Source organism: Bos mutus, chromosome 15, assembly GCF_027580195.1.
Source record: "Bos mutus isolate GX-2022 chromosome 15, NWIPB_WYAK_1.1, whole genome shotgun sequence".
In the NCBI taxonomy this organism is placed as follows: Eukaryota; Metazoa; Chordata; class Mammalia; order Artiodactyla; family Bovidae; genus Bos; species Bos mutus.
The window spans coordinates 59,183,530-59,202,328 of NC_091631.1; the positions used below are offsets into that span (position 1 = coordinate 59,183,530).

An 18,799-nucleotide genomic window follows, 5' to 3' on the forward strand; every position below is an offset into this window, starting at 1 on the left:
TGCAAGTGAAACAACTGATGAGATTAATCTCCAAAATATACAAATACTTTATGGAACTCAACATAAAAAGCAAACAACCCCATCAGAAAATGGGCAGAAGATCTAAACAGACATTTCTCCAAAGAATACATACAGATGGCCAACAAACATATCAAAAGATGGCTCAGCATCACTTTTTCATTAAGTAAATGCAAATTACAGCTACAATGAGGTATTACCTCACACCAATAAGAATGACCATCTCAAAAAATCTACAGGCAATAAATGCTGGCAAAGGTATGGAGAAAAGCATGACTCTCCTAAACCATTGGTGGGAATGTAAATTAGTAAAGCTACTGTGGTGAACAGTATGGAGGTTTCTTTAAAAAGTAAAGGCAGAGTTGCCATGTGATCCAGCAATCCCACTCCTGGGCATCTATCCAGAGAAAACCATGATTCAAACAGATACATGCACCCCAGTGTTCACTGAAGCACTATTTACATTAGCCAGGACACAGAAGCAGACTAAATGTCCATCAACAGAGGAATGGGTAAAGAAGATGTGGTACATATGTACAATGGAGCATTACTCAACCATAGAAAGAATTAAATAATGCCATTTGCAGCAACATGGAAGGACCTAGAGAGTGTCATACTGAGTGACATGAATCAAGGACAAATATGTGATATCACTTATATGTGGAATGTTAAAAACAGTTATCTACAAAACAGAAATAGAGTTACAGATGTAAGTTAACAAGAAAAAGCAGGGAGAGGGATAAATTGGGAGATTGGACTTGTCATATACACACTGCTAAATATAAATAGATAACTGATAAGTACTCAGTATTCTGAGTAGGCCAGGAAATTCTATTCACTCCTCTGTAATGGTTTATATGAGAAAGAATCTAAAAAAGAGTGGATATATGTATATGTGTAACTGATTCTTTTTGCTATACAGCTGAAGTTAGCACAACATTGTAAATCAACTATACTTCAATAAATAAAATATATATATACAAGCAAATCACAGACTAGAAGAAAATACTTGCAAAATTTGACAAAAGATAAATATATATTTATATATGCATATATGCATGTGTATATGTATGTGTGTGTATATATGCATATATGGCAACCCACTCCAATATTCTTGCCTAGAGAATCCTGTGGACAGAGGGGCCTGGTGGGCTGCTCTCCACAGGGTTGCACAGAGTCAGACATGACTGAAGTGACTTAGCATGCATGCATGCCTTGGAGAAGGAAATGGCAACCCACTTCAGTATTCTTGCCTGGAGAATCCCAGGGACAGAGGAGCCTGGTAGGCTGCCGTCTATGGGGTCGCACAGACTGAGTCAGATACGACTGAAGTGATTTAGCAGCAGCAGCAGCAGTATATGTATATCCAGGAGATAGATCCAGGATATATGAAAAATTCCTGATTTCAATAATAAATAAATATGATTTGGAGCAATTCACAAATTAGTATATGTAAATAACCAGTAAGAGCATGGGTATTCAACATTATTAGCCATCAGGAGTGCAAAATAAAATCTTAATGCGACATGCTATATATCCATTAGAATGGCCAAAATATAAAACGTTTACAAATGTTGACATGGTTGTGAAGTAACTGGAATTATCCTGGAATATTGTTGAAAATATAAATTAATATAACCATTTTGGAATACTTACTGGTAGTTTCTTTTTTTTTCCTAAAAATAGCATACAGCTATTCTGTGACCCACTGTGAGTTCTTTATTGAAGAAAAATGTAAACATAGGTTATAAAAAAAGACTAGTAGAAGTTTAATAGCAGTTTTACTCATAATAGCTAAAAACTGAAAAGAGCCCAGCTGTCCATCAATAGAATAAATAAGCAAACATGTATTTAAACAGTGGAATACTATTCATCAATATAAAGGAATGAATTGCTAATAAATGTAACAAAAAATACTGAGTTAAAAAATATCTTACACAAAAGAGTATATATAAGTTTCCATTAATATGAAATGCTAGAATAGGCAAAATTTCAGAGGGGAAAAAAATCATAATAATGGTTGCCTTAGGACTGATGGAGTAAGGATTAACTGTTGTAAGGAGTTTGAGGGATCTGGGGGTTGATGAATGAAAAAGCTATTATCATTGGACAGGTTTGCATAAGAAAAGTCCTCACAGCATGAGACTAGCTAGAGGCTTCTGGCCAAAAGAGAAGGAGGGCAAAGGAGTCCTGAGGTGAAGGAGACTGCAGTGACTGTCTCTGGAAGTTACATGTCTAAGTGATGTTGCTACTATCTCTGATAGTCACTACTATAGTAGTGACTTCAGGTCTTAAAACCCCAATCTCTATCTTATCAATGGCTAGAAGATGTTCAGTGTTGTTTTGTGGAATATACAAAGCAGGCAAGCTATAGTCCAGGTTCAATGCACGATACTGGATGCTTGGGGCTAGTGCACTGGGACGACCCAGAGGGATGGTATGGGGAGGGAGGAGGGAGGAGGGTTCAGGATGGGGAACACATGTATACCTGTGGTGGATTCATTTTGATATTTGGCAAAACTAATACAATTATGTGAAGTTTAAAAATAAAATAAAATTAAAAATAAATAAATAAAAGTCTGCTTGTTTGGGGTCATTTTTTTTTAATAATTGAGTGTATAAAAATGTTGGTTTATACAACATTTAGTTGGAGCTAATGGATCTCAGCCTTCAATGAAGAAATAACTCAGGCCAATACATAGAAGCCATCTTTATCTAATATAACAACTGAAAAGGAATAAGAGGAAAAATTTTTGGAGTGATGATAATGTTCTACATCTTGATAAGGGTTTAAATCACACAAGTGAATACATTTGTCAACACTCATGAAATATATACCTAGAATTTTACATTTCATTGTACATGATATGCATGCTAAAATACTCAGGGTGAAATGTACTGCTGTATCGGTTTGTACTGAAACACCAAAAATCAAATGGGTTAATAGATAGTTGGATAGATATGTGATAAAGCAAGTATAGTAAAATTTTAATAGTAGAATCTAGGTTGGGATATATATATGTTTATTATAAAAATTTTTTGCTTTTTGTTTAAAAAAGTTTATAATGAGATATTGAGGCCTACCAGATCGAAATAGACTAAACATAACAAGAAGTACTGAGTAAAAAAATATCTTACACAAAGGAGTATGTGTAAGTTTTCATTACTATGAAAAGGGACCTGTTAGGAAACTATGCCATTGCATTAAAAAATAGAGAGAGAGCTTTGTATTTCTTGACCAATTTTAAAATATAATCTCTGTAGAAACAATCCTATGTTTGATCATTTGACTGAAGATGTGTGGTGTTTGCTCTTTTACAGAGAAAGTCCTTCTGCTAGCCTGGACACATGTGCATTTCTGTCATCATTTGTGTGCTCCAGTAGGACTCTGCTTATTGATGGCCGTGTAGAACTCAAGAGAGGCCTGCAGAGGCAGGAGCGGCATCTTTTCCTGTTCAATGATCTGTTTGTTGTGGCCAAAATCAAGTAAGTATACTGGATACTCTCTCCTGGTTTATCATTATAAAATTGCCTTTCCACTAACAAAGATAACCTTTCTTTTCCATATCACTATAAGAATATGTGGCCTCTATTACCATAACTAATGTCTGAAGTGAGTTTTATGTTTGTTTTGTTTTTGAAAAAATGTTTCAATAGTTTACTCATCTAACAAGTGTTCATTTAAGTCCCGCTCTGTGCCATGCTCTGAATAAATATAGGGGAAACAGTGAAGAAGGTGATGGATATGGTCCCTGCTTTCCTGATGCTTTCATTTATAATGTGGATGGGGGGTGGAAATTACAAATTGTGCTTAGTGCCATGAAGAAAATAGGGTGAAGTGAAATATGTGATATATGTTAGGTAGGAAGAATAAAATCAATAAAGAATGAAAAATGACTAGCCATTCGGATATTAGGAGGGTGGGTATTCTAAGTAGAAGTAATAGCAGGTACAAAGCAGGCCGGGAAAGTTTGGCCCTTTGGAGTTGAAAGAAGGCCTATGTCACTGGAGCATAATAAGCAGGAAGAGAGTAATATAAATTGATATTGGAGAAATAGACAAGGATCGAGTTATCAGGACCTTTGTTGGCTGCATGAATTATCTATTGCCATATAACAAAGTATCCCAAAAGGTAACAGTTTATGACTACAAACGTCTTACATATTTTCTCCGAGTCAAGAATCTGGGAATTGTTTAGCCAGGTGTTTCTGGCTCAAGGGCCCTAATGAGGTTACAGTAGAGCTGTTGACCAGGTTTATAGTCATCTCAGAGCTTGAATGAATAGTCTTCAAACCTCCTAGATCACTCATGTGGATTCTGGCCATCCTCAGTTCCACAGTGGCTCCTGGCCAGAGGCTATAGTTCTTTTCCATGGAGGTCTCTCCACAGAGCTGCTCTTAACATGGAATTGTTTCCTTTAAAGTGAAAGATCCAAGGGAGTGAAGAAGAGAGTGTTGAAGGGAGTGTGTGTGTTCAGTCGCTTCAGGGTCCTTTGGTCCTTTGCGACCCCAAGGACCATAGCCACCAGGCACTTCTGTCCATGGGATTTCCCACCAAAAATATTGAAGTGGGTTGCCATGCCCTCCTCCAGGGGATCTTCCCAACCCAAGGATCGAACCTGTGTCTCCTACATCTCCTGCATTGCAGGTGGATTTTTTACATTCTGAGCCATTGAGAAAGCCCTGTTGAAGGGAGAGAATGCTTAAAATAGAAGCTGCAGTCCTTTATAACCTAATTTTAAAAATCATTTCTAATGTAGGCTATTGGCCACACAGAATACTGGGAAGCCAGTATCTTTGGGGGCTATCTTGGTAGGCCATGGTAGAAGTTTACATTTTATTCCAATGGTTTTAATTAGGGGAGTAGCATAAAGGGGTACATATTTTTTTTAACACTTTTTAAATACTCTTCTGGCTATAGTAGATAATGGATTAGAGGGTAGACAGGAGTAGAAACAAGGAGACTGGACTGGAGTCCTGATGAGAGATAATGGAGGCTTTATCTAAAAAAATGCCAGTTAAAAAAAGGATGCAGACATATTTGAATATACTTTCAGTTCAGTTCAGTTGCTCACTTGTATCCAACTCTTTATGACCCATGGACTGCAGCATGCCAGGCTTCCCTGTCTATCACCAACTCCCAGATCTCGCTCAAATTCATGTCCATTTAGTCAGCGATTCCATCTAACCATCTCATCCTCTGTTGTCCCCTTCTCCTTCTGCCTTCAATCTTTCACAGCATCAGGGTCTTTTCTAATGAGTCAGTTTTTTGCATCAGGTGGCCAAAGTATTGGAGCTTCAGAGTCAACATCAGTCCTTCCAATGAATACTCAGGATTGATTTCCTTTAGGATGGACTGGTTTGATCCCCTTGCAGTCTAAGGGACTCTCCAAGAGTCTTCTCCAACAGCACAGTTCAAAAGTATCAGTTCTTTGACACTCAGCATTCTTTATACTCCAACTCTCACATCCATACATGACTACTGGAAAAACCATAACCTTGACTAGACGGACCTTTGTTGGCAAAGTAATGTCTCTGCTTTCTAATAGGCTGTCTAGATTTGCTGCAGCTTTCCTTCCAAGGAGCAAGCATCTTTTAATTTCATGACTGCCATCACTATCTGCAGTGATTTTGGAGCCCCCAGTAATAAAGTCTGTACTGTTTCCATTGTTTCCCCATCTATTTTCCATGAAGTGATTGATGGGATCAGATGCCATGATCTTCGTTTTTTTAATGTTGAGTTTTAAGTCAACTATTTCACTCTCCTCTTTCACTTTGATTAAGAGGCTCTTTAGTTCCTCTTCACTTTCTTCCATAAGGGTAGTGTGATTTGCATGTCTGAGGTTATTGATATTTCTCCCAGCAATCTTGATTCCAGCTTGTGCTTCATCCAGCCTCGCATTTCGCATGATGTAATCTGCATATGACTTAAATAAGCAAGGTGACAATATATAGCCTTGGTGTACCCTTTTCCCAATTTGGAACCAGTCTGTTGTTCCATGTCCAGTTCTAATTTGCTTCTTGACCTGCATACAGATTTCTCAGGAGGCAGGTAAGGTGGTCTGGTACTCCCATCTCTTGAAGAATTTTCCACAGTTTGTTGTGATCCACACAGTCAAAGGCTCTGGCATAGTCAATAAAGCAGAAGTAGATGTTTTTCTGGAACTCTCTTGCTTTTTCAGTGATCCAGCAGATGTTGGCAATTTGATCTCTGGTTCCTCTGCCTTTTCTAAATCCAGCTTGAACATCAGGAAGTTCTCAATTCACGTACTGTTGAAGCGTAGCTTCGAGAATTTTCAGCATTACTTTGCTAGCATGTGAGATGAGTGCAATTGTGTGGTAGTTTGAGAATTCTTTGGCATTGCCTTTCTTTGGGATTGGGATGAAAACTGACCTTTTCCAGGCCTGTGGCCACTGCTGAGTTTTCCAAATTTGCTGGCATATTGAGTGCAGCACTTTCACAGCATCATCATTCAGGATTTGAAATAGCTCAACTAGAATTCCATCACCTCCACTAGCTTTGTTTGTAAGGATACTTCCTAAGGCCCACTTAACTTTGCATCCAGGATGTCTGGCTCTAGGTCAGTGATCACACCATCATGATTATCTGGGTCGTGAAGATCTTTTTGTATAGTTCTTCTGTGTATTCTTGCCACCTCTTCTTAATATCTTCCTCTTCTGTTAGGTCCATATAATCTCTGTCCTTTATTGTGCCCATCTTTGCAGGAAATGTTCCCTTAGTGTCTCTAATTTTTTTGAAGATAACTCTAGTCTTTCCCATTGTGTTGTTTTCCTGTATTTCTTTGCATTGATCATTTAAGAAGGCTTTCTTATCTCTCCTAGCTATTCTTTGGAACTCTGCATCTAGAGGAACATATCTTTCCTTTTCTCCTTTGCCTTTTGCTTCTCTTCTCATATACTTTCAGTTCAGTTCAGTCACTCAGTCGTGTCCGACTCCTTGCGACCCCATGAATCGCAGCACGCCAGGCCTCCCTGTCCATCACCAACTCCCAGAGTTCACCCAGACTCAAGTGCATCAAGTCAGTGATGCCATCCAGCCATCTCATCCTCTGTCGTCCCCTTCTCCTCCTGCCCCCAATCCCTCCCAGCATCAGAGTCTTTTCCAGTGAGTCAACTTTTCGCATGAGGTGGCCAAAGTGCTGGAGTTTCAGCTTTAGCATCATTCCTTCCAAAGAAATCCCAGGGTTGATCTCCTTCAGAATGGACTGGTTGGATCTCCTTGCACTCCAAGGGACTCTCAAGAGTCTTCTCCAACACCACAGTTCAAAAGCATCAATTCTTCAGCACTCAGCCTTCTTCACAGTCCAACTCTCACATCCATACATGACCACTGGAAAAACCATAGCCTTGACTAGAAGGACCTTTGTTGGCAAAGTAATGTCTCTGCTTTTGAATATGCTATCTAGGTTGGTCATAACTTTCCTTCCAAGGAGTAAGTGTCTTTTAATTTCATGGCTGCAGTCACCATCTGCAGTGATTTTGGAGCCCAAAAAAATAAAGTCTGACACTGTTTCCCCATCTATTTCCCATGAAGTGGTGGGACCGGATGCCATGATCTTCATTTTCTGAATGTTGAGCTTTAAGCCAACTTTTTCACTCTCCACTTTCACTTTCAGCAAGAGGCTTTTTAGTTCCTATTCACTTTCTGCCATAAGGGTGGTGTTATATGCGTATCTGAGGTTATTGATATTTCTCCCAGCAATCTTGATTCCAGCTTGTGCTTCTTCCTGTCCAGCATTTCTCATGATGTACTCTGCATATAAGTTAAATAAGCAGGGTGACAATATACAGCCTTGACGTACTCCTTTTCCTATTTGGAACTAGTCTGTTGTTCCATGTCCAGTTCTAACTGTTGCTTCCTGACCTGCATACAAATTTCTCAAGAGGCAGGTCAGGTGGTCTGGTATTCCCATCTCGTTCAGAATTTTCCACAGTTTCTTGTGATCCACACAGTCAAAAGCTTTGGCATAGTCAATAAAGCAGAAAGAGGTACCCAAAAGAATTCATTTTTACTCAACATTAAATGCCAGTGCAATTAACATCCAACCTTGAACATGAAAGCTATACCTTGCTCTAATCCCTTTCTCGTTGTTTTATGAAATATCATAAAATAGTAGTTTATCAAATCCAGTATCTCGTCAAAGAGACTTTGGTCACTGGAGAAGAGTTTGCTTTTTTCTACTATCTGTACCCTCACATTTAAGTTATGCTATGTGATAAATAAGATGTGAATGGGGAGGTAATCAAGACTGTGGGTTAGAAAGATGCTGAGCTCACCTACCCCCATCAACACATGAAAAGTACATCTTAATGTGAAGGACTTCTCACTGAAAAGTACCTAGAGACCAGCAGAAAGGCCCTTTGGCAACCAAGGCTGTGAAGAAAGATCCACAGGAGTCATAAAGGAAGGGAGGGAAACAATGAGGTCAGGACACACATCCCTAAGAATGTACAGAGAAGAGGAGGGGTAAATCATGAGCTTGCATATCCTTCCTGGGGGTTTAGGAGTGTGAACCACATACTGGGCACACCAGCCAGCACTGGGAAGATAAGTCCCCTTAGCTGGTTTGAAAACCACTGACTGACAGGAGGGTGTAAGAGACTAAGACTCCCATATTTGAAGAACATGGACACACTCTTGTTTACTCTCAGAACAAGGCAAAGGAAGCAGGTTAAAACTACCTAGTGCTCTGACAGTAATGGACACCTCGGCATTGCCTCTAGCTCTTGTGCAAATACCAACTAGGATATAGGCTAATATTGCCAAAGCAAGTGTGCACTTTTGAGGGACAGAGCCAACTCAGACCCAGCACTGCAGTTAAATGTGGCAGGGACGTTTATTGCTGGCACTCACGGAAGGCAGTGGATCAGGAGCTGTCTGCAGATCTGACTGGCATGCTGGAGCCATCCCAGTGCATGGCCTAGTTGCACCAGCCGCCTGCTCTAACCCCTCTTTCTGCGTTCCTACTCCCCTCTGCAGTGAAGGTACTATGGCTAGGAGAGGGGAGAATACATACTTAGAGGGACCAGAACAAGCTCATATCTGACCTTCAGGGTTTCTGCCCGAACACTTTGGACCTGACCCTGCCACCAGTAAGATGGTGATGGCCACTGAACATAGTAAAAGCCCCAATTCACACTTGGCTCTGGCTTTAGCCCCTCAATTTCTACCCCTACCTTTTACCAAGGTGATAGATGCCAGCACCCAGGGGGATGATACAACCTGTGCTCAGTTGAGATCCAGCTCTCCCACCAAAGCCATTGGGAATACACAGATTTGAATAGGCTTGAATAGTGATGCTCCCACACAAGGACACATCTTCAAGACTGGGATAGGTAATTATTCACCACATTTCATAGAGACAGAAAGTTAACCAAAATGAAAAGAAAGAAGAATTTGTTTCAAACAAAAGAACAAGAAAAAACTTTTAAAAAACAACTAGAGGATAGATGAACACAGTGAGAATTTTGACAAGGAAGTGGGAAATGTAAACAATACTGGTCAGAGTTCAAGAATACAATAACTGAAATGAAAAGCAGACTAGAAGGAATTAACAGCAGACTATGATACAAAAGAAGGCATTACTGATCTTGAAAATAGAATAACAAAAATCATCAATCAAAAAAAAAATTAGAAAATAATGGCATTTAAAAGAAACTGTGGGAAAACAGCAAGCATAATAACATTTGCATTATGGTGGTTCCAAGGAAAAGACAGAAAGGGGACAAAAATGTATTTGTGGAAATTATGGCTGAACACTTCCCAAACCCGAAGGAGGAAACAAATAACCAGGTTCAAGAAGCAGAGTCCCAAATCAGATGAAACCAAAGAGACTCACACTAAGACATGTTACATTAAAATGGCAAAAATAAGGCATCAAGAGAAAAACAAAGTGTCACATACAAGGGGACCCCCATAAGGCTATCACCTGATTCTTTTCTACAGAAATTTTGCAGGCCAGAATAGAGTGGCATGATACAGTTAAAGTGCTCAGAGGGAAAAACCTGCAGCCTAGAATACTACCCATCAGATGGTCATTCAGAATTGAAGAAAAGACAAAGAACACAGGCAAGCAAAAACTAAGAGTTCACCAATACTAACTTGACTCTGAAACGTGTTAAAGAGTCTTCTCTTAGTAGAAAAGAAAGTACCATAGTAAGATGTAACAAATTATGGAAAAGGAAATATACAATGAGTGAAAGAAAATATACAGTAAAGGCTGTGGATCAGTGACTTAGATAGTACTAAGTTTAAAGGACAAAAATCATAAAAATCAAGTATAACTGAAATAAACAGTTAAGGTGAAAAAACGGGAAATAGAACTGCCATATAACCCAGCAATCCCACCACTAGGCATACACATTGAGGAAACTGGAATTGAAAGAGATACATGTATCCCAATGTTCATTGCAGCACTGTTTACAATAGCTAGGACATGGAAACAACCTAGATGTCCATCGACAGATGACTGGATAAAGAAGTGGTACATATACACAATGGAATATTACTCAGCTATTAAAAAACACACACACATTTGAATCAGTTCAAATGAGAGAGACAAAATTGGAGCTTATTATACAGAGTGAAGTAAGTCAGAAAGAGAAACACCAATGCAGTATATTGACACATATATATGGAATTTAGAAATATGCTAATGACAACTCATATGCAAGACAGCAAAAGAGACACAGATGTAAAGAACACATTTTGGACTATGTGGGAGAAGGCGAGGGTGGGATGATTTGAGAGAATAGCATTGAAACATGTATATCACCATATGTAAAATAGAGGACCAGTGCAAGTTCGATGCATGAAACAGGGCACTTAAAGCTGGTGCTCTGGGACAACCCAGAGGGATGGGGGAAACATGTGCATCCGTGGCTGGTTCCTGTCGATGTATAGCAAAATCCACAATATTATAAAATAATTAGCCTCAAAGTAAATTAATTTTTTTAAATAAACAATTAAGGGATAAGTATGTTGGAGAAGACTCCTGAGAGTCCCTTGGACTGCAAGGAGATCCAACCAGTCCATTATAAAGGAGATCAGCCCTGGGTGTTTTTTGGAAGGAATGTTGCTAAAGCTGAGACTCCAGTACTTTGGCCACCTCATGCGAAGAGTTGACTCATTGGAAAAGACTCTGATGCTGGGAGGGATTGGGGGCAGGAGGAGAAGGGGATGACAGAGGATGAGATGGCTGGATGGCATCACTGACTCAATGCACGTGAGTCTGGGTGAACTCTGGGAGTTGGTGATGGACAGGGAGGCCTGGCGTGCTGCGATTCATGGGGTCACGACTGAGCAACTGAACTGAACTGATGAGCTTGTAAAAGATGACAAAAAACAAAGTGTGGGGAAAGAAGAAAAATATAGATTTTTTTAGACTGTGTTTACACTTAAATGACTATAGATTAAAATAAGTAGGTACAGGGGGCGGTCCTAAGATGGAGGAGGAATAGGACAGGGAGACCACTTGCTCCCCAACAAATTCATCAAAAGAACATTTGAACACTGAGTAAATTCCACAGAACAACTTCTAAATGCCGACAGAGGACATTAGGCACCCAGAAAAGCAGCCCATTGTCTTCGAAAGGAGATGTTTTATCAATGGTGTTATATAAATGGAGAAGTCTTGAGGCTACTGTAAAACTAAGACTGAAAACCAGAAGCAGGAGGCTTAAGTCCAAATCCTGAGAACACCAGAGAACTCCTGACTCCAGGGAACATTAATCGACAGGAGCTCATTCAAACGCCTCCATACCTACACTGAAACAAAGCACCACCCAAGGGCCAACAAGTTCCAAAGTAAGACATACCACACAAATTCTCCAGCAGCACAGGAACATAGCCCTGAGCTTCAATATTCAGGCTTCCCAAAGTCACTCCAAACCCATTGACATCTCATAACTCATTACTGGACACTTAATTGCACTCCAGAGAGAAGAAATCCAGCTCCACCCACCAGAACACCTACACAAGCTTCCCTAACCAGGAAACCTTGACAAGCCACCCATACAACCCCACCCACAGCAAGGAAACTCCACAATAAAGAGAACCCCACAAACTGCCAGAATACAGAAAGGCCACCCCAAACTCAGCAATATAAACAAGATGAAGAGACAGAGGAATACCCAGCAGGTAAAGGAACAGTATAAATGCCCACCAAACCAAACCAAAGAGGAAGAGATTGGGAACCCACCTGATAAAGAATTCCGAATAATGATAGTGAAAATGGATCCAAAATCTTGAAATCAAAATGGAATCACAGATAAATAGCCTGGAGACAAGGGTTGAGAAGATGCAAGAAAGGTTTAACAAGGACCTAGAAGAAATAAAAAAGAGTCAATATATAATGAATAATGCAATAAATGAGATCAAAAACACTCTGGAGGGAACCAACAGTAGAATAACAGAGGCAGAAGATAGGATTAGTGAGGTAGAAGATAGAATGGTAGAAATAAATGAATCAGAGAGGAAAAAAGAAAAACGAATTAAAAGCAATGAGGACAATCTCAGAGACCTCTGGGACAATGTTAAATGCCCCAACATTCGAATCATAGGAGTCCCAGAAGAAGAACACAAAAAGAAAGACCATGAGAAAATACTTGAGGAGATAATAGTTGAAAACTTCCCTAAAATGGGGAAGGAAATAATCACCCAAGTCCAAGAATCCCAGAGAGTCCCAAACAGGATAAACCCAAGGCAAAACACCCCAAGACACATATTAATCAAATTAACAAAGATCAAACACAAAGAACAAATATTAAAAGAAGCAAGGGAAAAACAACAAATAACACACAAGGGGATTCCCATAAGGATAACAGCTGATTTTTCAATCGAAATTCTTCAAGCAAGAAGGGAATGGCAGGACATACTTAAAGTGATGAAAGAAAATAACCTACAGCCCAGATTACTGTACCCAGCAAGGATCTCATTCAAATATGAAGGAGATATCAAAAGCTTTACAGACAAGCAAAAGCTGAGAGAATTCAGCACCACCAAACCAGCTCTCCAACAAATGCTAAAGGATCTTCTCTAGACAGGAAACACAAAAAGGGTGTATAACCTCGAACCCAAAACAATAAAATAAATGGCAACGGAATCATACTTATCAATAACTACCTTAAACGTAAATGGGTTGAATGCCCCAACCATAAGACAAAGACTGGCTGAATGGATACAAAAACAAGACCACTACCTATATATGTTGTCTACAAGAGACCCACCTCAAAACAAGGGACACATACAGACTTAAAGTGAAGGGCTGGAAAAACATATTCCATGCAAACAGAGACCAAAAGAAAGCAGGGGTAGCAATACTAATATCAGATAAAATAGGCTTTAAAACAAAGGCTGTGAAAAGAGACAAAGAAAGACACTACATAATCATCAAAGGATCAATCCAAGAAGAAGATATAACAATTATAAATATATATGCACCCAATATAGGAGCACCGCATAAGACAAATGCTAACAAGTATGAAAGGGGAAATTAACAATAACACAATAATAGTGGGAGACTTTAATATCCCACTCACACCTATGGATATATCAATCAGAAAATTAACAAGGAAATACAAACTTTAAATGATACAGTAGACAGTTAGACCTAATTGATATCTATAGGACATTTCACCCGAAAACAATGAATTTCACCTTTTTCTCAGGTGCACAAGGAACCCTCTCCAGGATAGATCACATCCTGGGCCGTAAATTCTAAACTTGGTAAATTCAAAAAAATTGAAATCATTCCCAGCATCTTTTCTGACCACAATGCAGTAAGGTTAGATTTCAATTACAGGATAAAAACTATTAAAAATTCCAGCATATGGAGGCTGAACAACATGCTGCTGAAAAACCAACAAATCACAGAAGAAATCAAAAAAGAAATCAAAATATGCATAGAAACGAATGAAAAATGAAAACACAACAACCTGTGGGACACTGTAAAAGCAGTGCTAAGGAGAAGGTTCATAGCAATACAGGCATACCTCAAGAAACAAGAAAAAAGTCAAATAAATAACCTAACCCTACACCTAAAGCAACTAGAAAAGGAAGAAATGAAGAACCCCAGGGTTAGTAGAAGGAAAGAAATCTTAAAAATTAGGGCAGAAATAAATGCAAAAGAAACAAAAGAGACCATAGCCAAAATCAACAAAGCCAAAAGCTGGTTCTTTGAAAGGATAAATAAAATTGACAGACCATTAGCCAGACTCATCAAGAAACAAAGGGAGAAAAATCAAATCAATAAAATTAGAAATGAAAATGGAGAGATCACAACAGACAACACAGAAATACAAACGATCATAAGAGACTACTATCAACAATTATATGCCAATAAAATGGACAACGTGGAAGAAATGGACAAATTCTTAGAAAAGTACAACTTTCCAAAACTGGACCAGGAAGAAATAGAAAATCTTAACAGACCCATCACAAGCACGGAAATTGAAACTGTAATCAAAAATCTTCCAGCAAACAAAAGCCCAGGTCCAGACGGCTTCACAGCTGGATTCTACCAAAAATTTAGAGAAGAGCTAACACCTATCCTGCTCAAACTCTCCCAGAAAATTGCAGAGGAAGGTAAACTCCAAACTCATTCTATGAGGCCACCATCACCCTAATACCAAAACCCGACAAAGATCCCACAAAAAAAGAAAACTACAGGCCAATATCACTGATGAACATAGATGCAAAAATCCTTAACAAAATTCTAGCAATCAGAATCCAACAACACATTAAAAAGATCATACACCATGACCAAGTGGGCTTTATCCCAGGGATGCAAGGATTCTTCAATATCCTCAAATCAATCAGTGTAATACACCACATTAACAAATTGAAAAATAAAAGCCATATGATTATCTCAATAGATGCAGAGAAAGCCTTTGACAAAATCCAACATCCATTTATGACAAAAACTCTCCAGAAAACAGGAATAGAAGGAACATACCTCAACATAATACAAGCTATATATGACAAACCCACAGCAAACATTATCCTCAATGGTGAAAAATTGAAAGCATTTCCCCTAAAGTCAGGAACAAGACAAGGGTGCCCACTGTCACCACTACTATTCAACATAGTTTTGGAAGTTTTGGCCACAGCAATCAGAGCATAAAAAGAAATAAAAGGAATCCAAATTGGGAAAGAAGAAGTAAAACTCTCACTGTTTGTAAATGACATGATCCTTTACATAGAAAACCCTAAAGACTCTACCAGAAAATTACTAGAGCTAATCAATGAATACAGTAAAGTTGTAGGATATAAAATCAGCACACAGAAATCCCTTGCATTCCTATACACTAATAGTGAGAAAATAGAAAGAAATTAAGGAAACAATTCCATTCACCATTGCAATAAAAAGAATAAAATACTTAGGAATATATCTACCTAAAGAAACAAAAGACATATATATAGAAAACTATAAAACACTGGAGAAAGAAATATAAGAGGACACTAATAGATGGAGAAATATACTGTGTTCAAGGATTGGAAGAATCAATATAGTGAAAATGAGTATACTACCCAAGGCAATCTATTGATTCAATGCAATCCCTATCAAGCTACCAACGGTATTTTTCACAGAGCTAGAACAAATAATTTCACAATTTGTATGGAAATACAGAAAACCTTGAAAAGCCAAAGCAATCTTGAGAAAGAAGAATGGAACTGGAGGAATCAACCTGCCTGACTTCAGGCTCTACTACAAAGCCACAGTCATCAAGACAGTATGGTACTGGCACAAAGACAGAAATATAGATCAATGGAACAAAATAGAAAGCCCAGAGATAAATCCACACACCTGTGGACACCTTATCTTTAACAAAGGAGGCAAGAACATACAATGGAGAAAAGACAATCTCTTTAACAACTGGTGTTGGGAAAACTGGTCAACCACACTTGTAAAAGAATGAAACTAGAACACTTTCTAACACCATACACAAAAATAAACTCAAAATGGATTAAAGATCTACACGTAAGACCAGAAACTATAAAACTCCTAGAGGAGAACATAGGCAAAACACTCTCAGACCCACCTCACAGAATATTGGAAATAAAAGCAAAAATAAACAAATAAGACCTAATTAAAATTAAAATCTTCTGCACAACAAAGGAAACTATAAGCAAGGTGAAAAGACAGCCTTTAGAACCGGAGAAAATAATAGCAAATGAAGCAACTGACAAAGAACTAATCTCAAAAATATACAAGCAACTCCTGCAGCTCAATTCCAGAAAAATAAACAACCCAATCAAAAAATGGGCCAAAGAACTAAACAGACTTTTCTCCAAAGAAAACATACAGATGGCTAACAAACACATGAAAAAATGCTCAACATCACTCATTATCAGGGAAATGCAAATCAAAACCACAATGAGGTACCATTTCATGCCAGTCAGAATGGCTGCGATCCAAAAGTCTACAAGCAATAAGTGCTGGAGAGGGTGTGGAGAAAAGGGAACCCTCCTACACTGTTGGTGGGAATGCAAACTAGTACAGCCACTACGGAGAACAGTGTGGAGATTCCTTAAAAAACTGGAAATAGAACTGCCATATGACCCAGCAATCCCACAGCTGGGCATACACATCGAGGAAACCAGAATTGAAAGAGACACGTGTACCCCAATGTTCATTGCAGTGCTGTTTATAATAGCCAGAACATGGAAGCAACCTAGATGTCCATCAGCAGATGAATGGATAAGAAAGCAGTGGTACATCTACACAATGGTGTATTACTCAGCCATTAAAAAGAATACATTTGAATCAGTTCTAATGAGGTGGATGAAACTGGAGCCTATTATACAGACTGAAGTAAGCCATAAAGAAAAACACCAATACAGTATACTAATGCATATATATGGAATTTAGAAAGATGGTAATGATAACCCTGTATGTGAGACAGCAAAAGAGACACAGATGTATAGCAGTCTTTTGGACTCTGTGGGAGAGGGCAAAGGTGGGATGATTTGGGAGAATGGCATTGAAACATGTATAATATCATAGGTGAAACGAATTGCCAGTCCAGGTTTGATGCATGATACAGGATGCTCGGGGCTGGTGCACTGCAATAACCCAGTGGGATGGTATGGGGAGGGAGGTAGAAGGGATGTTCAGGATGGGGAACTCGTGTACACCCGCGGTCGATTCATGTTGATGTATGGCAAAACCAATACAATATTGTAAAGTAATTAGCCTCCAATTAAAATAAATTTATTTTTAAAAAAATAAAATAAGTAGGTACAAGTCAGTATATGAGCACCATGGTAATCACAAACCAAACACCTACAATAGATAAAAAACACTAAAAACAAAAAAAGTAATACAAACATTCCACTGAAGAAAGTCATCACACCACAAGAAAAAAAGCAAAGAGAAGAAAAAAAGGAACAGCGAACTACAAAACAACCAGAAAACAAGTAACAAAAAGGCATTTTTGTTATCAATAATGACTTTAAATGTGATTGGAAAAAATACATCAAAAAAGTAGACTGACTGATGGGATTCAAAATCCAAGATCCATCTATGTGAACCTGCATGAGACTCACTTCAGAGCTAAAGACACAAACAGCCTGAAAGTGAGGGGATGGAAAGAGATATTTCATGCAAATGGGAAAAAAAGAAAGTTGGAGTAGCAGTACTCATATAGATCAAGTAGACTTTAAAACAAAGCTATTTAACAAAAGACAAAGACAGGCATTATTTTATAATAAAGGGATCAATACAAGAAGAAGATATTATAATGATTGACATACATGGACCCAATACAGAAGCACCTAAATTTATCAAGCAACTATTAAAAGACATAAGGGAGAAACTAACAATACTACAATAACAGTTGGAGATATTAACACTCCACTTACCTCAAAGGATAGATCGTTCAGACAAAATTATTAAGGCAACAGTGGTTTAAATGGTATAATATACCAGGTGGGCTTAATAGATAGCCACAACACACTCAAAAATCCCTGCAGATGGTGACTGCAGCCATGAAATTAAAAGACGCTTGCTCCTTGGAAGAAAAGCTATGACAAACCTAGATAGCATATTGAAAATTGAGACATTCCTTTGCCAACAAAGGTCCATACAGTCAAAGTCATGGTTTTTCCAGTAGTCACGTGTAGATGTGAGAGTTGGACCATAACGAAGTTTGAGTGCCAAAGAATTAATTCTTATGAACTGTGGTGTTGGAGAAGACTCTTGAGAGTCCCTTGGACTGTGAGGAGATCAAACCAGTCAATCCCAAAGGACATCAGTCTTGAATATTCATTGGAAGGGCTGATGCTAAAGCTAAGTGCCAATACTTTGGCCACTTAATGCAAAAAGCCAACTCATTAGAAAAGACCCTGATGCTGGGAAAGATTGAAGGCAGGAGGAGAATGGGACAACAGAGGATGAGATGGTTGGATGACATCACCAACTGAATGAACAGGAGTTTGAGCAAGTTCCGGGAGATGGTGATGGACAGGGAAGCCTCGTGTGCTGCAGTCCATGGGGTCACAAAGAGTCAGACAGGACTGAGCGACTGAACAACAACAGCATCCTCCAAACAAAACACCAGCAGAATACACCTTTTGATGTACACGTAAAACATTCTCCAGGATAGTTCACATTCTAGGCCAAAATACAAGTGTCAACAGATTTAACAGGAGAGAAGTTATATCAATCATCTTCCAATCACAACTATATGAAACTTGAAATCAATTACAAAAAGAAAAATGGGAAAATCACAGACATGTGGAGAGTAAACAGTGTGCAACA

General features: G+C 38.7%; 1 protein-coding gene across 1 annotated transcript in view; it reads left to right on the forward strand.

Annotated features, from left to right (window-relative positions):
* Nucleotides 1-18,799, forward strand: part of ARHGAP20 (Rho GTPase activating protein 20) — a 221,081-nt gene that overhangs the window by 120,425 nt on the left and 81,857 nt on the right. Inside the window, exon 3 of the mRNA XM_070384244.1 lies at nucleotides 3,340-3,504. Coding sequence (XP_070240345.1) covers nucleotides 3,340-3,504 — 165 coding nt within the window. The remainder of the gene's footprint in view (nucleotides 1-3,339; nucleotides 3,505-18,799) is intronic.